The sequence below is a fragment of the Lepidochelys kempii genome, chromosome 7, assembly GCF_965140265.1.
Source record: "Lepidochelys kempii isolate rLepKem1 chromosome 7, rLepKem1.hap2, whole genome shotgun sequence".
Lineage (NCBI taxonomy): Eukaryota > Metazoa > Chordata > Testudines > Cheloniidae > Lepidochelys > Lepidochelys kempii.
The window spans coordinates 52,452,080-52,475,439 of record NC_133262.1 but is presented as its reverse complement, the minus strand read 5'-3'; the positions used below and the strand labels follow the sequence as shown (position 1 = coordinate 52,475,439).

General features: G+C 47.6%; 2 protein-coding genes across 8 annotated transcripts in view; one reads left to right on the top strand and one right to left on the bottom strand.

Moving 5' to 3' along the window:
- The window catches only part of FANCD2 (FA complementation group D2), a 188,664-nt gene extending 183,461 nt beyond the window's left edge, over nt 1–5,203 (bottom strand). For 2 of the 7 annotated variants that reach the window (XM_073352718.1, XM_073352720.1), the window contains exon 1: nt 5,100–5,200. The gene's annotated coding sequence lies outside the window, so the exon portion shown is untranslated. Of the gene's footprint in view, nt 1–5,099 lie in introns of all 7 variants that reach the window. The other 5 variants (XM_073352721.1, XM_073352722.1, XM_073352723.1 and 2 more) reach the window with 4 other exon arrangements.
- The window catches only part of EMC3 (ER membrane protein complex subunit 3), a 31,998-nt gene continuing 13,676 nt past the window's right edge, over nt 5,039–23,360 (top strand). The window contains exons 1-4 of the mRNA XM_073352758.1: nt 5,039–5,247; nt 9,628–9,796; nt 11,146–11,203; nt 13,143–13,236. Of these exons, the coding sequence (XP_073208859.1) occupies nt 9,642–9,796; nt 11,146–11,203; nt 13,143–13,236 (307 nt within the window). The 5' untranslated portion in view covers nt 5,039–5,247; nt 9,628–9,641. The remainder of the gene's footprint in view (nt 5,248–9,627; nt 9,797–11,145; nt 11,204–13,142; nt 13,237–23,360) is intronic.

Sequence of the window (23,360 nt, the reverse complement as noted above, 5' to 3'; positions counted from 1 at the left end):
AATTTTGTGTAAAGGAAAGTATATAAAAAAGGGACAAAGCTAACAAAACACACTTTTTGAATTAGGATGTAAAATGGTAACCGATTAACCGATAAGCATCAGCCTTACCAGTAATGTATTCAGTAAACGATAAGGGGGTTGAGGCTGGGGCCAGCAGCCAGGACCCCGGGCACAAGACCAACAGCAAAACCCAGCATAGAATGTGAGGGTGATGCAACAACCCTAGTTCCGGAGCCTGTATTGTGAACTCCTTAACAGTTAAATGTTTAATCAATATAATTTTAATAGTTTAAAATGTTACTTTTTCTAAACGCTATTTACATCCCTATTTTAAATGCATTTTACCTATCATTATCACAAATACACTAATTTTACGTATTAATGTAGCTATCAGAAGAGAACAATATGTTGTAGGAATTATTTTGGGGAAGTTCTATGGCCTATGTTATGCAGGTCAGACTAGACCAGTGGTTCTCAACCACAGGTACACATACCCCAAGGGGTACACAGCGGTCTTCCAGGGGGTACATCAACTCATCTCGATATTTAACTAGTTTTACCACAGGCTACGTAAAAAGCACTAGCGAAGTCAGTACAAACTAAAATTTTATACAATGACTTGTTTATACTGCCCTATATCCTATACAATGAAATGTAAGTACAATATTTATATTCCACTTGATTTTATAATTATATAGTAATAATGAGAATGTAAGCAATGTTTTAGTAATAATGTTCTATGACACTTTTGTATTTTTATATCTGATTTTGTAAGCTGGTAGTTTTTAAGTGAGGTGAAACTCGTGGGTACACAAGACTAATCAGACTCCTGAAAGGGGTACAGTAGTCTGGAAAGCTTGAGAGCCACTGGACTAGATGATCACAATGATCCCTTCTGGCCTTAAAATCTATGAACCTATGGAGTATTTTTCTCTATTATTTCACTTTGGTTATTTTGCACATTTGAGAGCACACTGGTTTTAGTCTCTCATTTTCCCCAGCCCTCTGCACTACAATCAGTTAGTCAGTCACTTCCCCTTGCTGTTTCTGTTAGTTTTTCACACAGCAATAGGAGAGAGAGAAAAAGAGTTTGTTCTTAAATAGGAAAATATTATTGAAAAATCATTTTTTAAAATGGCAAATAAAATCAGGGATGGATGTAGGACCCAAAAGGACTTTTAACTAGGGCTGTTGATTAATCGCAGTTAACTCACGTGATTAACTAAAAAAAAAATTAGCTGTGATTAAAAAAATTAATTGCTAATAATTGCACTGTTAAACAACAGAATACCAATTGAAATGTATTAAATATTTTTGGATTTTTTCTACATTTTCAAATATATTAATTTCTATTACAACACAGAATACAAAGTGTACAGTGCTCACTTTATATTATTTTTATTACAAAAATTTGCACTGTAAAAATGATATAGAAATAGTATTTTTCAATTCACCTCATTCAAGCACCATCCCCACACACACCCCGCTATCACAGAGTCGTTGCCAAGGAGAAATGGGGGGACACCATCCCCGCACACACCCCATTACCACAGAAATGTGGGGGGCACCATCCCCCCCACATCCCACTATCTCGGAGACATGGAGAGGCACCATCCCCACACACGGCCCATTGCCATGGAGATGTGGGAGGGCACCATCCCCTCATACACCCCGCTGCCACAGAGACGTGGGGGGCTCCATCACAGAATCATAGAATATCAGGGTTGGAAGGGACCTCAGAAGGTCATCTAGTCCAACCCCCTGCTCAAAGCAGGACCAACCCCCAACTAAATCATCCCAGCCAGGGCTTTGTCAAGCCTGACCTTAAAAAACCTCAAAGGAAGGAGATTCCACCACCTCCCTAGGTAACGCATTCCAGTGTTTCACCACCCTCCTAGTAAAAAAGTTTTCCCTAATATCCAACTTAAACCTCCCCCACTGCAATTTGAGATTACTCCTTGTTCTGTCATCTGCTACCACTGAGAACAGTCTAGAGCAATCCTCTTTGGAAACCCCTTTCAGGTAGTTGAAAGCAAATATCAAATCCCCCCTCATTCTTCTCTTCTGCAGACTAAACAAACCCAGTTCCCTCAGCCTCTCCTCATAAGTCATGCGTTCCAGTCCCCTAATCGTTTTGGTTGCCTTATGCTGGACACGTTCCAATTTTTCCACATCCTTCTTTTAGTGTGGGGCACAAAACTGGACACAGTACTCCAGATGAGGCCTCAACAATGTCGAATTGAGGGGAATGATCACGTCCCTCGATCTGCTGGCAATGCCCCATCTTATACAGTCCAAAATGCTGTTAGCCTTCTTGGCAACAAGGGCACACTGTTGACTCATATCCAGCTTCTCGTCCACTGTCACCCCTAGGTCCTTTTCTGCAGAACTGCTGCCTAACCATTTGGTCCCTAGTCTGTAGCGGTGAATGGGATTCTTCCATCCTAAGTGCAGAACTCTGCTTTTTTCCTTGTTGAACCTTATCAGATTTCTTTTGGCCCAATCCTCCAATTTGTCTAGGTCCCTCTGTATCCTATCCCTACCCTCCAGCGTATCTACCACGCCTCCCAGTTTAGTGTCATCTGCAAACTTGCTGAGGGTGAAGTCCACCCCATCTTCCAGATCATTAATGAAGATATTGAACAAAACCGGCCCCAGGACCGACCCTTGGGGCACTCCGATTGATACCGACTGCCAACTAGACATGGAGTCATTGATCACTACCCATTGAGCCCGACGATCTGGCCAGCTGTCTATCCACCTTATAGTCCATTCATCCAGCTGGCAAGAATACTGTGGGAGACCATACAAAAGCTTTGCTAAAGTCAAGGAATAACACATCAACTGCTTTCCCCTCATCCACAGAGCCAGTTATCTTGTCATAGAAGGCAATTAGATTAGTCAGGCATGACTTGCCCTTGGTGAATCCATGCTGACTGTTCCTGATCACTTTCCTCTCCTCTAAGTGCTTCAGAATTGATTCCTTGAGGACCTGCTCCATGATTTTTCCATCCCCCCACACATCCCATTACCAGCTGTGCATAACTGCCCATTGCCATGGAGATGTGGAGTAGAACCATCCCTGCACACAGCCCGCTACCACAGAGATGCAGAGGAAAACCCGCACACACCCCACTATTACACCGATGTGGAAGAGCACCATCACCACCATACACGGAGACAGGGAGGAACCATCCCCACACACAGACCCCTACCACAGAGACATGGATGGGCACCATCCCCCTACAAACCTCATTACCATGGAGACAGGGGGCACCATTTCCAGCAAGACACATGGCGGGCACCATCCCCCCCACACACCTCGCTACAACGGAGACATGGGAGAGGACCATACGCACACACACTGCATTGCCACTGAGACGTGAAGGGGCACAATCCCCACACACTGCCCATTGCCATGGAGAGGTGGGGGGACACGATGCCCGCACACACCATGTTACCACGGAGACATGGAAGGCACCATCCCTGCACACAGCCTGCTACCACGGAGACGCAGAGGAGAACCATCCCCCCACAACCACAGAAACGGGGGAAGACACCATCCCCACCCACACACTCCATTACCACAGAGTCGTGGGGGGGGCACCATCCCCGCACACTCTCCATTACCACAGAGATGGGGGAGAATCATCCCCACACACACCCCGCTACCACAGAGATGTGGGAGGGCACCATCCCCCCACACACTTTGTTACCATGGAGATGTGGGGGGGCACCATCCCCCCACACACCCAGTTACCACAGAGGTGTTGTGAGGAACCATCCCCACATACACCCCGCTACCACAGAGACGGGGGGAACCATCCCCTCCACATCCCGCTGCAATGGAGATGTGGGAGAGCACCATACCCACACACACCCCTTTATCACAGAAATGTGCGGGGCACCATCCGCCTCACAACCCGCTATCTCGGAGACATGAAGGGGCACAATCCCCACGCACACCACATTGCCACAGAGACGTGGGGGGACACTATCCCCGCACATAGCCCACTACCACGGAGATGCAGGGGGCACCATCCCCACAAACACCCCACTAGCACAGAGATGTCAGGGGGCACCATCCCCACAAACACCCCACTAGCACAGAGATGTCAGGGGGCACCATCCCCACAAACACCCCACTAGCACAGAGATGTCAGGGGGCACCATCCCCACAAACACCCCACTAGCACAGAGATGTCAGGGGGCACCATCCCCACAAACACCCCACTAGCACAGAGATGTCAGGGGGCACCATCCCCACAAACATCCCACTAGCACAGAGATGTCAGGGGGCACCATCCCCACAAACACCCCACTAGCACAGAGATGTCAGGGGGCACCATCCCCACAAACACCCCACTAGCACAGAGATGTCAGGGGGCACCATCCCCACAAACATCCCACTAGCACAGAGATGTCAGGGGGCACCATCCCCACAAACATCCCACTAACACAGAGATGTCAGGGGGCACCATCCCCACAAACATCCCACTAGCACAGAGATGTCAGGGGGCACCATCCCCACAAACATCCCACTAGCACAGAAGTCACAGAGACCATACCCCACACACACCCCATTATCGGCTGTGCATAACTGCCCATTGCCATGGAAATGCGGAGTGGAACCATCCCCGCACGCAGCCCGCTACCACAGAGACGTGGGAGGGGACTATCCAGCCACACCCCCCACTACCACAGAGACGTGGGAGGGCACTATCCCCACACACACACCTCGCTACCACAGAGACGTGGGAGGGCACTATCCCCACACACATACCCCGCTACCACAGAGACGTGGGAGGGTAGTACCCCCCCACACACATACCCCGCTACCACAGAGACGTGGGGGGGTTACTAGTGCCAACTCACTGTTACCACAGAGACGTGGAAGGGCACCAACCCCCGACACCGTTACCACAGAGACGGGGGGAGGGCACCATACCCCCATAAACCTCTTTGCCATGGAGACGGAGGGCACCATCCCCCCAAACACCCGCTACCATGGAGACCGGGCCGAGGAGCGGAGGAGGAAGGGAAGCGGGAGGCCCTGCGGCCCGTAGGAGACATCCCCACGGCCACAGAACCGCGGTTACCGTTCGCGCTGACAGCTCCAGACTCTACTCGTGTTTCCCGCCAGGCAGTGAGTCCTGTCTCGCCATGATGACCTAACAATTACGTATTTCCTGGACCTCACGGAAAGGCTGCGTTCAATCAATCCCGGAAGCGGAGTCAAGGCGAAGGGTGAGGAGGGGCTAAGGCCCGGGGAGGGGGCTGGGGTCTCTGTGCTGGGTAGGGGGCAGTAGGCGGCTGTCGGGCCGGGGAGGGGGCTGGGGTCTCTGTGCTGGGTAGGGGGCAGTAGGCGGCTGTCGGGCCGGGGGGGGCCTGGGGGTCTCTGTGCTGGGTAGGGGGCAGTAGGCGGCTGTCGGGCCGAGGAGGGGGCTGGGGTCTCTGTGCTGGGTAGGGGGCAGTAGGCGGCTGTCGGGCCGGGGAGGGGGCTGGGGTCTCTGTGCTGGGTAGGGGGCAGTAGGCGGCTGTCGGGCCGGGGAGGGGGCTGGGGTCTCTGTGCTGGGTAGGGGGCAGTAGGCGGCTGTCGGGCCGAGGAGGGGGCTGGGGTCTCTGTGCTGGGTAGGGGGCAGTAGGCGGCTGTCGGGCCGGGGGGGGCCTGGGGGTCTCTGTGCTGGGTAGGGGGCAGTAGGCGGCTGTCGGGCCGGGGGGGGCCTGGGGGTCTCTGTGCTGGGTAGGGGGCAGTAGGCGGCTGTCGGGCCGAGGAGGGGGCTGGGGTCTCTGTGCTGGGTAGGGGGCAGTAGGCGGCTGTCGGGCCGGGGAGGGGGCTGGGGTCTCTGTGCTGGGTAGGGGGCAGTAGGCGGCTGTCGGGCCGGGGAGGGGGCTGGGGTCTCTGTGCTGGGTAGGGGGCAGTAGGCGGCTGTCGGGCCGAGGAGGGGGCTGGGGTCTCTGTGCTGGGTAGGGGGCAGTAGGCGGCTGTCGGGCCGAGGAGGGGGCTGGGGTCTCTGTGCTGGGTAGGGGGCAGTAGGCGGCTGTCGGGCCGGGGAGGGGGCTGGGGTCTCTGTGCTGGGCAGGGAGCAGTAGGCGGCTGTCGGGCCGAGGAGGGGGCTGGGGTCTCTGTGCTGGGTAGGGGGCAGTAGGCGGCTGTTGGGCCGGGGAGGGGGCTGGGGTCTCTGTGCTGGGCAGGGAGCAGTAGGCGGCTGTCAGGCCGAGGAGGGGGCTGGGGTCTCTGTGCTGGGCAGGGGGCAGTAGGTGGCTGTCCAGCCCGGGAGGGAGTTGGGGTCTTTGGGCCGGGCACAAGGCAGCAGGTGGCTGTTGGGCCAGGGAGGTGGTTAGGATCTGTGACGGTCCCTTCTGGTGTCATCTGGACCAGTGATCTTCTAGGTCACCCCAATCCTTGACTCTGGGAACCAGCCTTACCCTGCTCTGCTGTGAGAACCCCCACTCCTGGGCTGTTCACGCACTGCCTCTGGCATGTAAGCTGCTCCCAGCGACTTGCAGCCGAATGACACTAACCAATATCTCCGGTCCCAGACACAACTCTAGGAACTTCTGTGTTGCAGTTGTCAAGTTATGCTCACTGGACGCTGCAAGCTCATATGAATTCATCATTTTATGTACCAGGCTTGTTATCCCCAGGGGAGTCTCTGACACGCTTCAGACCAAATGCACTGCTTCAGGTAGAATAAATATCGAACACATTTATTAACTATGAAAGACAGATTTTAAGTGATTATAAATCAAAACACAAAAAGTCAGAGTCGGTCAAATGTAATAAAAACAAAACACATTCTAAGCTGATCTTAACACTTTCAGTACCCTTACAAACTTCTCACAACAGGCTGGCTGGTTGCTCTTCAGCCAGGCTCTCCCCTTTGATCAGCGCTTCAATCGCTTCGTGGTGATGTCTGTAGATGAAGGTGGAAGAGAGAAGGGCATGGCAAACGTCTCTCCCTTTTGTCATGTCCTTTCTTCCCTCTTGGCTTTGCCCCTCCCCCCCCCCAAGTCAAGTGAGCACTACCTCATCGCATTCTCAAACTGACCAAAGGAAGGGGGGTGACTCACTCGAGAGTCCAACAGATCCTTTGTTGTTGCCTAGGCCAGTGCCCTTTGTTCCTGTGAGGCTGGGCTGGGTTGTCCCATACATGCCCCGATGAGGTGTGAACTGCTCCTCTGCTTCTGGAGAGTTTTTGCTTGGGTTTGCTTTAGGCCATGAGGATGCATTTTCAGCCTCATAACTATATACATGAAATTACAATCCATAACATTACCATAACAACAATGCTCAGTACATCATAAGCCTTCTAAAGACACCCAACATGACAAACTTTGCATTAGATACCACACAAACATATTATAAGAATGAACATGGGGGTACTGGATGATCCCCCGAGGTACAGAACATCACAGGGTCTCTGTGCTGGGCTGGGGGCACTAGGTGATTGTCGGGCCAGGGAGGAGCCTGGAGCCTCTGGCCCAGCAGGGGGCAGTAGGTGCTGTCCGGCCAGGGAAAGGGTTAGGGTCTCTGTGCTGGGCATGGGGCAGTAGGTGCTGTTGGGCTGGGGAGGGGGCTGGGGTCTCTGTGCCGGGCAGGGGGCAGTAGGTGACTGTTGGGCCGCGGGGGAGCTGGGATCTCAGTGCCTGGCAGTGGGCAGTAGGTGCCAGTCAGACCGGGGAAGGGGCTGGGGTCTCAGTTCCAGGCACAGGGCAATAGGTGGCTGTCAGGCCAGGGAGGGGTCTAAGGTCTTTGTGCCAGGCATGGTGCACTAGGCAGCTGTTAGGCTGGGGAGGGGGCTGGGGTCTCTCTGCTGGGCTGAGGGCGGGAGGTGGATGTCGGGCCGGGGAGGGGGCTAAGGTCTCTGTGCTGGGCACGGGGCAGTAGGTGGCTGTTGGGCTGGAGAAGGGGTTGGGGTCTCTGTACTGGGTAGGGGGCAGTAGGCGGCTGTCAGGCCAGGGAGGGAGCTGGGGTCTCTCTGCTGGACTGGGGGCAGCAGGTGGATATCCGGCCAGGGAGTTAGCTGAGGTCTCTGTGCTGGGTAGGGGTCAGCAGGCAGCTGTCAGGCCAGTGAAGGGGCTGAAGTCTCTGTGCCGGGCAGGGGGTAGCAGGCAGCTGTCGGGCTTGGGAGGAGACTGCGGTCTCTGTGCTGGACTGGTTGCAGCATGCGGCTGTTGGGCTGGGGAGGGGGCTGGGATCTCTTTGCTGGGCAGGGGACAGTAGAAGTGATGGGCGCTGGCACGTGGCAAATGGGGCATGGTGCCCACACACACCAACCCTGAGGATCAAACAGTTCCCCACTGCTACTGTTGCTTTAACTTCCCTTCTTGCATGTAATGGATGGGTAATTTTTGATGCTCTTCGTCCTTATCATCAGAAGAAAAATCGCTGTATTCATAACTCGGCTTATCAATCACAGGGTGACTAACAGCAGATAAAACTGCAGTTAAGACAAGTCAGTCTGTAGTTCTAATGAGTGTTAGCAGTCCTCAACCATCCAAGGAAGGCAGATGATCCTTGCAGGAAACTCAGTCCTCACAAGAATCAAATGAACATTCAGCAGGAGTCAGGCAGTGTGGTGCCTTCCCAGAGCCAAGACATGAAACTGGACACACTTCTGAAGTTAGCGGGCTAGGAGCTATGGGTGATTGTTCAAATTGGCACTAATGACACTGTGTCAATGAATAGCTCACAGATATGAGTTCAGGGAACTCAGAAGCATGCTGAAAAAGAATGTTCAAGCGACCTTTTCCAAGCTCCTACCTGCCCTACAAGCAAAGGAAGGCAGAAGATTCTAGCTGTGAACCACTGTCTACGTAAATGGCGTACAGTGGAGGGTTTTGGTTATGTGGAACATTGGGCCTCCTCTATGGGAAGAGGGGGCTGTGTAATTTGGATGGCCTCCACCTCAGCAGAAGGTGGCCCAATCTCTTCAGGGACAGGCTGACCAGAGTAGTCAGGTCAGGGGGTTAAATTAATAGCAGAAGGAGAGGGTAAAATGAGCACAAAGTTGAGATGTTGAAACAAAATGAATCAAGGAACCAATGGATATGAAGAGAAGAAATGATTGAATTGCCTATACACTAGTGTTAAAAGCCTGGATAGCAAACAACAGGAATTGGAATTACTATCATGTATAGGGGGGGAAAAACTGTGATCATGGAGGACTTCCGTTTGAGTAACACATACTGGAGGTCTCATGCTGCCAGTACTAAACCACCACTGGAATTTCTAAACACTGTACATAGCAATTTCCTGACTCAAAAAGTGTTGCAGCCGACATAGGGGAATTCTTTATTAGACTTTGTCCTAATAGATGAAGAGGGAATGGAGCACAGAACTAAAAATTAATGGTAGCTTAAGTACAAGTCATCATGACTTGATCACATTTATAATGTGCAAACAGAATGAAGTCCAGACCAGAAATATATAGACTTGGTGCCTTAGAAGGACCAATTTCACAAAATTGAAAACAATTATGAGCCAAATCATGAGTTAGCTGCTGTTAGTCACCACATGCTAGCAAATACAAGTTCAGAACACACCATTTTTCCGAATGAAGAGTGGAAAGTGCTACGTGTCTTCAGGATGTAACGCATAATCAGGTCCATTTTGTTTACCAGAATCTACTCTAAAGATGAGCGAACCAGAGCTGCTGCTGGACTCCAATATCCGGTTATGGGTGGTTCTTCCAATTGTTTTCATAACATTCTTTGTTGGGATGATTCGTCACTACGTGTCCATCTTGCTCCAAAGTGACAAAAAGCTCACTAGGGAACAAGTGTCTGACAGGTAAGTTAACAAGTGCACCAAAATTTTCCTACGGCCTTTCTAATAAAGCTAGGATAAAAGAACATTAAGTTTGCAAAGTCAAAAGTAAGGAAATGCCAGGATTAAAGTTGCTTGTGCAAGCTTAATTTGGACTCCTTGTCTGTATGCAATATGAAACAATTTCTAATTACATGATCACATTTTTCCACTGGACCCCATCTCATTCAATGAACTTGATGGATAGAGCTTACTGAATGAACAGATATCCAGTATTTCTTTTCCTTATTCACTGTGTGGCCCCAGGCCATATTTACTGTACTATTCAAATCCTATTATGTATTAATTTCCTCATGGACCTTTATGAGGTGCTTATCATATAGCATCCGAGGATTTCATGAACATTCTGAAAAAAATTCCCTTGGTTCCCAAGTTTCTGTCACTGGCCACAGTGGAAACAGGGTATTGAACTAGATGACTCAAAGACCTGGTTCATGCGAATAATTTCTATGTAAACTCAATTATCCTGCTGTAAAAGGGTGGAAAGATGCCTTTGTTGGAAGGAGTTCTTAAAACAGGCTGGAGAGTGTAAAGGTAATACAGACAGGGAGTATTCATTCATTATGTTCATTTATCTTTTTTTGTCTGGCTGTCCCTAGTCATGTTTGGATCTCGAGCTGCAACTATTTTTTTCATTGGGTACTACTAATTTTGCCATTGATTTACCCTCAGTATCACTACTTCCTCTTAATGAAGACTGAGGCTAACTGAGGAATCTATTCTTACGTATAAAAAATTACACTGATTCTCGTGCTGCTTTGCACAATACATTTCCTATTAAATCTTGTTTAAGTTGGGACAGCAAAGATTTTGGTTAATGAACTCTATTTAATGCTAGACATATTTTTGGTTTTCCTATAAAAATTGCCTTTAGATCTAGAAGAAGCTGCTATTATCTGTCAGAAAATTCTGCTTAAAGGAGGCCCAAAAATCCATGAAGCTGCTTCATGGAGTCTAAATGTCATTCCAAAGGGTACATATACAGCATGTGATACAATTTAATTTGTCCTCCTCTCAGGAAATCTTCTTTTCCCAATCTGGAAGGAGGAGGAAGAGGTGACCTTTTTATTCCTCACCCATCCTGATTTATGAGTGAGATGCTCCAAACTGTGAAAATTGATACTCTGGAAATTAGTTTCCATTAATAAGAAGTTGTCTTTATATTTGTGTGGTAGATGTTGCTGAGTCAGCCTTTCTCAGCTCAATTACTGTCCAGCATGTTGTTTACCTAGAGCTCACTTGCAGCCCTCATTTCTACTCTTCTCTAATATTGATCTTCGATAGTCCTGCAATAATGGATTTCTTTTTTTTAGCCAAGTCCTAATTCGAAGCAGAGTCCTCAGAGAAAATGGAAAATACATTCCAAAACAGGTATGTACATGTGTGAAGCTGCATATTTGAATTTCTTTAGTCTTTTTATGAAGTCTGTATAGAGAGAATGATGACCTAAATGAACATAGATTTATAAATTCCTAAGCCAGAAGGGACCAATGTGATCATGTAGTCTCACCTTCTGTATAACACAAGTTACAGAACCCTCCCCTGAAAATAATTCCTAGAGCACATCTAGAAAAACATCCAATCATTATTTAAAAATTATCAATGATGGAGAATCCACCACGACCATTGGTAAGTTGTTCCAGTGTTTAATTACTTTCACCGTTAAAATTTTACCCCTTATTTCCAGTATCAATTTGTCTTGCTTCAACTTCCTGCCATGGGGCATTGTTATATCTTTTCTCTCCTAGATTGAAGAGTCTGTTATCAAATATTTGTTCCCTGTGTAAGTACTAATAGACTGTAATCAAGTCACTCCTTAATCTTCACTTTGTTGGCTAAATATACTGATGTCCTTGAGTCTACCACTATATTCTAATCCTTTAATCATTTTCATGGCTCTTTTCTGACCCCTCTCCAATTTATCAACATCCTTCTTGAATTGTGGGCACCAGCACTGGACACAGGATTCCATTAGTGCCAAATACAGAAGTAAAATAATCTCTCTGCTCCTACTCAAAATTCCACTGTTGATGCATCCAAGGATCGCATTAGCCTTTTTGGCCACAGCGTCGCCCTGGGATCTCATGTTCCGCTGATTATCCACCACGACCCCCAAATCTTTTTCAAATATTAAGTGCAGAAAGTAGCATTAATTCATTGTTAAAGTTGAGACTTGTGCTCAAATGTCAGACAGTTCCTAAAGTAGTTAAGGTTCTTGTAGTAAGATTTATGTGTTCATTTTGTATATAAAATGTTACATGTTTAAAAAGAAAAGCAGTAATGTGGAACACTGCAGTAGGTTACGGGACATGGGCTGATTGGTCCCAACCGGGATCAAACATTCACCATCAGCATTGATTTAATTTCTTTCAAAATATAAATAGTTTGTTCTCAGTCTCTGAGAATATTGGGAAGCCATCTTTGAGAAAAAAAGAAATGTAGTAAGGTGTAAGTCTCCTTGGGAGCAAATGGCTTCTGTGCATGAAACAGTCAATAATGTTTGAGATGTGGATGTCTCAAATGGAATTTCAGAGATAGACACTAACCTGGGGGACATTGAAGACAGAAGCTCTGCCCAAATACAAATCAGTTATTGAAATTACTGGGATCCAGGGGAAAAACCTAACTGGCTTCAAGGCTGAGCTTGATAAGCATACGGAGGGGATGGTCTGATGAAACTTTCTACAGTGTCTTGTAGCCATTCTGCGACTGCTAGTAGCAAATATCCCCACTGGCCAGTGATGGGACACTAGTTGGGGAGGCCTCTGAGTTACTACAGAGAATTCTTTCCCAGGTGTCTGGCTGTTGGGTCTTGCTGAAGTGCTCAAGATCCAACTGATTGCTGTATCTGGAGTTGGGAAGGATTGGCAGAGATCCTGGCAGGTTTTTGTCTTCCTCTGCAGCATGGGTCACAGGTCACTTGCAGGTTTAAAATAATGTAAATGGTGGATTCTCTGTAACTTGAAGTCTTTAAATCATGATTTGGAGAACTTCAGTAACTCAGCCAGAGCCTAGGGGTCTATTATAGGAGGGGTGTGGATGGGGTTCTGTGGCCTGCAATGTACAGGAAGTCACTCTAGATGATTAGGATGGTCCCTTCCAGCCTTAAAGTCTATGAAACCTGGAAAGCCGAGCAAGACTGTACATGAGGTTATTGCATCTCTGCAGGAGAGGAAGGAGGAAATATGAAAAAGGCAAAAAAGACAAGCATGCATCCTGAACATTCGAGAGAAATTCTGCTGTTTGTAAACTCTGTTGTACTTGTCTGGTTCCCAGCCCAGTTAGAATTTGCTCTTTCTTTTGTTTTCAGTCTTTCCTGACACGGAAGTATTTCTTCAATAACCCAGAGGATGGATTTTTTAAAAAAACAAAAAGGAAGGTAGTGCCCCCTTCTCCAATGACAGGTATGTTAAGAGATTATTGCAAAAGACATTCTAAGTAAGCAGGTGGCTTTCCTGACAAGTCTCTAAAGCTCTCTTGTAACTTATTGTTTTTATTTCCCCCCCTTAAAATATAAACAACGTAATAAGGATAGTAATAAGATGCAGGCCAGTCAGTCTCACCTCAGTCCCCGGAAAAATCATGGAGCAGGTCCTCAAAGAATCAATCCTGAAGCACTTACATGAGAGGAAAGTGATCAGGAACAGTCAGCATGGATTCACCAAGGGAAGGTCATGCCTGACTAATCTAATCTCCCTCTATGATGAGATTACTGGTTCTGTGGATGAAGGGAAAGCAGTGGATGTATTGTTTCTTGACTTTAGCAAAGCTTTTGACACGGTCTCCCACAGTATTCTTGTCAGCAAGTTAAAGAAGTATGGGCTGGATGAATGCACTATAAGGTGGGTAGAAAGTTGGCTAGATTGTCGGGCTCAATGGGTAGTGATCAATGGCTCCATGTCTAGTTGGCAGCCGGTATCAAGTGGAGTGCCCCAGGGGTCGGTTTTGTTCACTATCTTCATAAATGACCTGGAAGATGGTGTGGATTGCACCCTCAGCAAGTTTGCGGATGATACTAAACTGGGAGGAGTGGTAGATACGCTGGAGGGCAGGGATAGGATACAGAGGGACCTAGACAAATTGGAGGATTGGGCCAAAAGAAATCTGATGAGGTTCAATAAGGATAAGTGCAGGGTCCTGCACTTAGGACGGAAGAACCCAATGCACCGCTACAGACTAGGGACCGAATGGCTAGGCAGCAGTTCTGCGGAAAAGGACCTAGGGGTGACAGTGGACGAGAAGCTGGATCTGAGTCAGCAGTGTGCCCTTGTTGCCAAGAAGGCCAATGGCATTTTGGGCTGTATAAGTAGGGGCATAGCCAGCAGATCGAGGGACGTGATCGTCCCCCTCTATTCGACATTGGTGAGGCCTCATCTGGAGTACTGTGTCCAGTTTTGGGCCCCACACTACAAGAAGGATGTGGATAAATTGGAGAGAGTCCAGCGAAGGGCAACAAAAATGATTAGGGGTCTGGAACACATGACTTATGAGGAGAGGCTGAGGGAACTGGGATTGTTTAGTCTGCAGAAGAGAAGAATGAGGGGGGATTTGATAGCTGCTTTCAACTACCTGAGAGGTGGTTCCAGAAAGGATGGTTCTAGACTATTCTCAGTGGTAGAAGAGGACAGGACAAGGAGTAATGGTCTCAAGTTGCAGTGGGGGAGGTTTAGGTTGGATATTAGGAAAAACGTTTTCACTAGGAGGGTGGTGAAACACTGGAATGCGTTACCTAGGGAGGTGGTAGAATCTCCTTCCTTAGAAGTTTTTAAGGTCAGGCTTGACAAAGCCCTGGCTGGGATGATTTAATTGGGGGTTGGTCCTGCTTTGAGCAGGGGGTTGGACTAGATGATCTCCTGAGGTCTCTTCCAACCCTGATATTCTATGATTCTATGTTGGTTTGGCTAGGGTCTACAAGCAATTGCATTGGGCTCACAAGTGATGGTATTTTATGTTGCCTTGTCACTTGCTGACCTCTGATCACCTCACTTATATCCTCCCCCTCTGCTGAAGTGAGGCCATGAAGCTTGGGTAGAGTCTTTAGGGGGTTAACATCTTTAAAAGGTAAACTGCAAAAAATTGAAAAACTGGCCTTATGCTTTCCTTTTTGTTGCTTTAAATAAATAAGGAATAAGCATTTGGGGGTTTTCCCCCCTGCATGTTTTTAGCCTTAGGTCATGTCTACACTGGCAAATTTACAGTGCCGGCAGTTACAGCGCTGCTTAGGGAGCGTCAAAGGAAAACTGCTGTGGTTGGTTCACACCGACAGCTGCCTGTGCAATAGCGTGTTCACACTTGCAGTGCTATTTGGAGTGGTGCACTCTGGGCAGCTATCCCACAGAGCACCTCTTTCTTTTTTGCTGCCAAGACTTGTGGAAAGGCAGAAGGGGTCGTGGGGCATCCTGGGTCCTGTCTCAATGTCCCGTGATGCATTGCTTCGCATCCCAGCAATCCCTGTGTTTCCGTCCGCATTTGGTGCCATCTTTCAACGGTTTGTGTGCTGCGTGCCCTGCCCTGCCTCTTTCTGGCTGCAGGAATGGATCCCTAGCTGTTGACAAGAATGCTGTTCGCACTGACCATCACGAGTGGCAGTGGAGTTATTCCTTAAACTGCAAAGGCAAGAGGAGTGCAACATGGATTTCGCCACACGTAGTAGCTATGGCAAGAGATTTCTTGTGGCATTCACAGAGGTGCTGACCCCTGTGGAATGCTGCTTTTGAGCTCGGGAAACAAGCACTGAGTCCTGGGATCACATCACGATGCGCGTCTGGGATGACGAGCCATGGCTGCAGAACTTTTGCATGAGGAAAGCCACATTCTTGGGACTGTGCGATGAGCTCACACCAGCCCTGTGGTGCAAGGACAGGAGAATGAGAGCTGCCCTGCCGTTGGAGAAGCGCGTGGCAATTGCACTGTGGAAGCTGGCTACTCCATACTGCTACCGATCAGTCGCTAACCAGTTCGGACTGGGCAAGTCGACCGTTGGACTCGTGTTGATGCAAGTGTGCAGGGCCATTAATTGCATCCTACTCCAAAAGACCATGACTCTGGGCAACGTCTGAGAGCTTGTGGATGGCTTTGCACAAATGGGCTTCCCTAACTGCAGAGGGGCGATAGATGGCACACACATTCCAATTCTGGCACCAGACCACCTAGCCACCAAGTACATTAATCGCAAGGGGTATTTCTCAATGGTTCTACAGGCACTTGTGGATCACCGTGGGCGTTTCACAGACGTTAACGCAGGCTGGTCCTGAAAGGTGCATGATGCACACATCTTTCGGAACACTGGCCTGTTCAAGAAGCTGCAAGCAGGGAATTTCTTCCCAGACCAGAAGATCACTGTGGGGGGAAATCAAAATGCCCATTGTGATCCTGGGAGACCCCGCCTACCCTTTAATGCCATGGCTCGTGAAGCCAGACACGGTTCAACAACAGGCTGAGCAAGTGCAGAATGACTGTGGAGTGTGCATTTGGCCATTTAAAAGCCCGCTGGCAATGCCTATATGGGAATCTGGACATGGCCGATAATATTCCTATGCTTATAGCTGCATGCTGTGCGCTCCATAATATTTTTGAAGGGAAGGGTGAAAGGTTCACTCAGGGCTGGACTGCAGAGGCTCAGCGCCTGAAGACTGAGTTTGAACAGCCAGAGACCAGGGCTATTAGAAGGGCACAGCACGGGGCCATAAGGATCAGGGATGCTTTGAGGCAGCAATTTGAAGCTGAAAGCCACTAATATTTGTTGCTATGCTCGAGATTGCAGTGCTTGTAATGCTAGGAGGTGATTGGTGCACATGATGCAAAAAGGGGCCTTAACATAGTATGTTGCTTTGCGGTGCTCTTTTTTGCTTTCCCTTAATAGAATAAAGATTGATTTCAAACAAGCACAATTTTTTATTGAAAGGCAACAACCAGAGGAGAGAGTCAAAAGAAAAAATTCATCAGCAGGGAGGGGGATTGTGGGGGGAAATGGAAGGAATGGGGGAATGGAAGGTCTCAAGAGGAGGAGGGCTCCCGGGATGGCTACAGATTTGTGTATGTCCAGGGATCATATCCAACCTTCTCCTTTGGAGTACGATGCAGCGGGTGCTGTACTTCATCAGGGCCAAACTACAGATTGATGGGTGTTGAGTGTAGTGGGTATTGGGAGTCCACACTACTGGACTGTGAGGAGGGAGGAGTGGAATGCTGCGGGTAGAGAGTGGATCCAGGAGATTGATAAGGGTGTGTTGGCAGTGGGGGGAGTGGCACATGGGAAAGAGTTTTATAGATTCATAGATTCATAGATATTTAGGTCAGAAGGGACCATTATGATCATCTAGTCTGACCTCCTGCACAATGCAGGCCACAGAATTTCACCCACCACTCCTAAAAAAGACCTCACACCTATATCTGTGCTATTGAAGTCCTCAAATTGTAGTTTGAAGACCTCAAGGAGCAGAGAATCCTCCAGCAAGTGACCCGTGCCCCATGCTACAGAGGAAGGCGAAAAACCTCCAGGGCCTTCCAATCTGCCCTGGAGGAAAATTCCTTCCCGACCCCAAATATGGCGATCAGCTAAACCCTGAGCATATGGGCAAGATTCATCAGCCAGATACTACAGAAAATTCTTTCCCGGGTAACTTGGATCTTACCCCATCTAAAAACCCATCACAGGCCATTGGGCCTATTTACCATGAATATTTAATTACCAAAACCATGTTATCCCATCATACCATCTCCTCCATAAACTTATCGAGTTTAATCTTAAAGCAAGATAGATCTTTTGCCCCCACTACTTCCCTCGGAAGGCTATTCCAAAACTTCACTCCTCTGATGGTTAGAAACCTTCGTCTAATTTCTAATCTAAATTTCCTAGTGGCCAGTTTATATCCATTTGTTCTTGTGTCCACATTGGTATTGAGTTTAAATAATTCCTCTCCCTCTCTGGTATTTATCCCTCTGATATATTTATAGAGAGCAATCATATCTCCCCTCAACCTTCTTTTAGTTAGGCTAAACAAGCCAAGCTCCCTGAGTCTCCTTTCATAAGACAAGTTTTCCATTCCTCGGATCATCCTAGTAGCCCTTCTCTGTACCTGTTCCAGTTTGAATTCATCCTTCTTAAACATGGGAGACCAGAACTGCACACAGTATTCCAGGTGAGGTCTCACCAGTGCCTTATATAACGGTACTAAAACCTCCTTATCCCTACTGGAAATACCTCTCCTGATGCATCCCAAGACGACATTAGCTTTTTTCACAGCCATATCACATTGGCAGCTCATAGTCAACCTATGATCAACCAATACTCCAAGGTCCTTTTCCTCCTCCGTTACTTCTAGTTGATGCGTCCCTAGCTTATAACTAAAATTCTTGTTATTAATCCCTAAATGCATGACCTTACACTTCTCACTATTAAATTTCATCCTATTCCTATTACTCCAGTTTACAAGGTCATCCAGATCCTCCTGTAGGGTATCCCTGTCCTTCTCTAAATTAGCAATACCTCCCAGCTTTGTATCATCTGCAAACTTTATTAGCACACTCCCACTTTTTGTGCCCAGGTCAGTAATAAAAAGATTAAATAAGATTGGTCCCAAAACTGATCCTTGAGGAACTCCACTAGTAACCTCCCTCCAACTTGACAGTTCACCTTTCAGTAGGACCCGTTGTAGTCTCCCCTTTAACCAATTCCCTATCCACCTTTCAATTTTCCTATTGATGCCCATCTTATCCAATTTAACTAATAATTCCCCATGTGGCACAGTATCAAACGCCTTACTAAAATCTAAATAAATTAGATCCACTGCGTTTCCTTTATCTAAAAAATCTGTTACTCTCTCAAAGAAGGAAATCAGGTTGGTTTGGCACGATCTACCTTTTGTAAAACCATGTTGTATTTTGTCCCATTTACCATTGACTTCAATGTCCTTAACTACCTTCTCCTTCAAAATTTTTTCCAAGACCTTGCATACTACAGATGTCAAACTAACAGGCCTATAATTACTTGGATCACTTTTTTTCCCTTTCTTAAAAATAGGAACTATGTTAGCAACTCTCCAATCATATGGTACAACCCCTGAATTTACAGATTCATTAAAAATTCTTGCTAATGGGCTTGCAATTTCTTGTGCCAATTCTTTTAATATTCTTGGATGAAGATTATCTGGGCCCCCCGATTTAGCCCCATTAAGCTGTTTGAGTTTCGCTTCTACCTCAGATATGGTGATGTCTACCTCCATATCCTCATTCCCATTTATCATGCTACCATTATCCCTAAGATCCTCTTTAGTCTTATTAAAGACTGAGGCAAAGTATTTGTTTAGATATTGGGCCATGCCTAGATTATCCTTGACCTCCACTCCATCCTCAGTTTTTAGCGGTCCCACTTCTTCTTTCTTTGTTCTTTTCCTATTTATATGACTATAGAACCTTTTACTATTGGTTTTAATTCCCTTTGCAAGGTCCAACTCTACTTGACTTTTAGCCTGTCTCACTTTATCCCTACATATTCTGACCTCAATAAGGTAGCTTTCCTTACTGATCCCTCCCCTTCTTCCACTCCCTATATGCTTTCTGCTTTTTCTTAATTACCTCTCTAAGATGCTTGCTCATCCAGCTTGGTCTACAACTCCTGCCTATGAATTTTTTCCCCTTTCTTGGGATGCAGGCTTCCGATAGCTTCTGCAGCTTTAATTTAAAATAATCCCAGGCCTCCTCTACCTTTAAACCCATAAATTCTTCAGTCCAATCCACTTCCCTAACTAATTTCCTTAATTTTTGAAAGTCAGCCCTTTTGAAATCAAAAACCCTAGTTGCAGATTTATTTTTGTTAATCCTTCCATTCAGTTTGAACTGAATTAGCTCATGATCACTTGAGCCAAGATTATCCCCTACAACCATTTCCTCTATGAGATCCTCATTACTCGCCAAGACCAGATCTAAAATGGCATCCCCTCTAGTCGGTTCAGCAACTACTTGTTGAAGGAATCCATCAGCTATCGCATCTAGGAAAATCTGAGCCCTATTATTATTACTAGCACTCATCCTCCAGTCTATATCTGGGAAGTTAAAGTCTCCCATGATCACACAGTTTCCATTAGTATTTACTTTATTAAAAACATTAAAAAGGGCTCTATCCATATCCAAATTAGATCCCGGCGGTCTATAGCACACCCCAAGCATTATCCCAGGGGAGGCTCTAATAGTTTTCTTCCCCAATTTAATTATTGCCCAGACAGACTCAGTCATATCCATTTCATCGCTTCTTATCAGTCATATCCATTTCATCGCTTGTTTTGCGACAGTGGCTGCAGGGGAGGGCGGGCGCAGAGCTGCTCGGTTTGAAGAGCTAGTATCTCCTGGATTGTGTCCTCTTGGTGCTCCATAACTGTTTAAGAACCGCTCCATGGCTTCTTTCTGGTGTGCCATGTTCTCCTTTCGTTCCCTCTTCTCACTGTCCCACCACTCCTTCAATTCCTTTTTCTCGGCGGCAGACTGCATCATAACCTCTCGCATAAAGTTCTCCTTAGTCCTTCTTGGCTGCTTTTGAATTCCTCGCAACTGTTCTGCCACCGATAAGGGAGGCTGGCCTCCCAAGGTCATCTCTGTGAAGTTTAAATGCAACATTTTACAGAAGCAGTGTTGTTTGCAGCACAGACAACACTGTTTCAGTGCTTTAAAACACAGCCAGTACTCACACACCTGACACTAACTGGCTGACCCCAGGCAAGCACACATAAGCCACAAGACCCCCAAAATGGTGAGTAGCCGCAGGGGCAGGGTAAATCACTGTTCCCGGATCCTGCTGTACACTGGGCATGTGGCTCTTGGGCACTTGGGGAGAGCCAGCACTGTAGGATAGGCCTGATAATCATTCCTGTCCCCACACTTTCCACAGGAGGTGATCATTTTGGAAGATATCTCACTGCTGAGTGTGAGCAGGGAATCAAGGGAGAGTCTTCTCCAAGCCTGCGGCTTCCGCCCTGGCCCCTATGTGGATAGCCTGTGTGCAGCTATGGTCCCTGCCTCCCCACCCCACCCCCCCCGTGACGGCACAGTGGCGCGGGAAAGTTACAGTTAATGGGGCAAGAAACAGCCGAGGAATCTGCGGGAGCGGATTGCCCAGTGTCTCCACAAGAGTTTCCTGGAGATCTCTGAGGGAGATTCCCATGAAGTGAGGGAGTGTATCAGCAGCCTTTTCCACCTCTCAAACTAGGCATGATGTGGGAGACAAGCCTGCTTTCTGCAACACTCCTGCCCCCAACAACTTGCTTCAGCAATTCCCAAAATCAGATTCACTTACCAGGAGCCTCCTCTCCTGTTTGCGCTTCGCCAATATCCACCTGCTATGACTGGCTAGGCTCCTCCGGGGTAGAAGAGAGCTCCTAACTGCATGCATCTCTGGCCTCCGAGTCATCCTCTGCCTCTGGTTCCCCCTCACCCTCTTCATCCAAGATTGCCTCCTCCTGGCTCGGTCCACTCTCGACTGGCAACGAAGTATCCACAGGGGACTTCGTAATGGAGGTGGAGTATCGTGTCCAGCTCTTTGTAGAACTGGCAGCTCGTGGGCTCAGCACCAGAGCAGCAGTTGCCTCCCGCACCTTGTGGTAGGCATTCCACAGCTCCTTCACTGCAAAACCCTGCACTGCAATGTGTCCCGGTCATGGCCCTTTTCTGTCATGCTTCTAGAAATCTGTCCATAGGTATCAAAATCCCAACGGTTGGAGCACAGCTGTCACTGCACTGTCTCCTCTCCCCAAATTCCAATGAGGACCAGCAGCTCAGCATTGCGCCAAATGGGGGGGATCGCCTGGTACGTGGAGTAGGCATGGCCACCTGGAAAGATGCGCTGAGACCACTGCACGCATCACTGAGCACACAGGAAGGGGACTTTCAAATTTGCAAAGGAATGTACAGGGTGGGGCTGATGGTTGGTCACCTGAGGACAAGGCAGTAGAGTTCAAACCGATGGCCAGAGAGGTGAGAACAGGCTGTAATCATCACGGTGTCTACACTGGCACCACAGCACTGTAGCCCTGGTGAAAGACAGCTCTACACCTCTCGTTGAGGTGGTTTTTTTAGAGCGCAGCAACTGCGCAATTTCTGTGCACTAAGTGGCTTGGCAGTGTGAACACCTTGGGAGTTACTGCACTCAACGCTGCTTTACTGCACACAAACTTGCCAATGTAGACAAGCCCTTCAAGTCTTGTCTGCCCTGGCAGACCTGCTGAATGTCTCTGAAAATGTGTATTGTTAGCTCTGTGCAGTGTTGTAGCCATGTTCGTCCCAGGTACTAGCTTTTATTGGACCAACTTCTGTTGGTGAGAGAAACAAGCTTTCGACCTACTCAGAGCATAGGTACTTGGAGATCATTATTGGCCTATCAAATTGGTCACAGCAAAGCATTTCAAGGTTAAAACTATCCGAGTTGGCTGAGGGTATGTCTACACTACGAAACCTCTGTCAGCATAGCAGTTTTGGTGTAGACCCTAGTGTAGATGTAGCCTACACCAGCAGAAGGAGTTTTTCTGTTGGTGTAGGAACACTACGTCCCCGCACAATGTTAGCTACCTCGACAGAAGCACTCTGCCATCAATATGTCTGTATCTAAGCTGAGGGTTTTGGCAGCATAGCTACATTAGGATTTTCACACCCCTGACTGATTTAGTTCTGCTGACATAACTTTTAAGTGTAAACCAAGCTTAAGTCAGATTTCTAATAAGAAAGGAAAAGAGAGGCAGGAGGAATGGGAGTGTGGGGAGGAATTTGACAGGGTGAGTGGGTGTAAGCAGGAGCCATATGTTTACTGCTTAGGACACAGGAGTGGAAATGGTGACGCTGCCTGATTTCCTTGCCTCATCTCGTTCAGTCACAGCATCTTTCAGGGTTAGTAAAAGGCCCAGCTAAGTGATGACAAATCCCTCTAACCCCACATTTGGTGGTGACAGCTGTTATATGCTTCCTGCTACCCTACACTCAAACTATATTGTCAAATGCTCTTCAGAAAAGAAGTGGTCCAAAGGGAGGGCAGCCTTGTCCTATCAAAAATGGCTAGTAAAAACAAGTTTTCACTGATCCCAAGTATTGTCACTTACGTTATCTTAAAATGGTGCTGGTCTCTTACCATAACACTTCTGTACCTCAGCAGAAGCCAGGCAGTCCTTAATCACCTGTCCTTTTAGGCCTTGGCTACAGACTTACTTCAGTTGCATCCCTTTGTGGCCACTCTTACTTCAGTTTAGCATAAAACCCATTCCTAATTGACTTAAGCTAAATTTAAATCCATGTCCACGTACGGATTTGCACCAGTTCAACTAAATTGGTTTAAATTGACACCTTTTTGTTAAACTCCATGTGTAGACAAGGCTCTCACCATCTCTTTATCTCTGTTCTCTGCTTTCTTTTAACAATAATTTTATATAACATGATTATCGGTTGTGGCGTTTTTGGCACCTTTCCCCTTTTGGGACAGTTTGTGATTTCAGCCCAGGTTAGAGTCCAACACCAACATCCACAAGGCCTGGGGAGGTGCAACAGAAGGGAA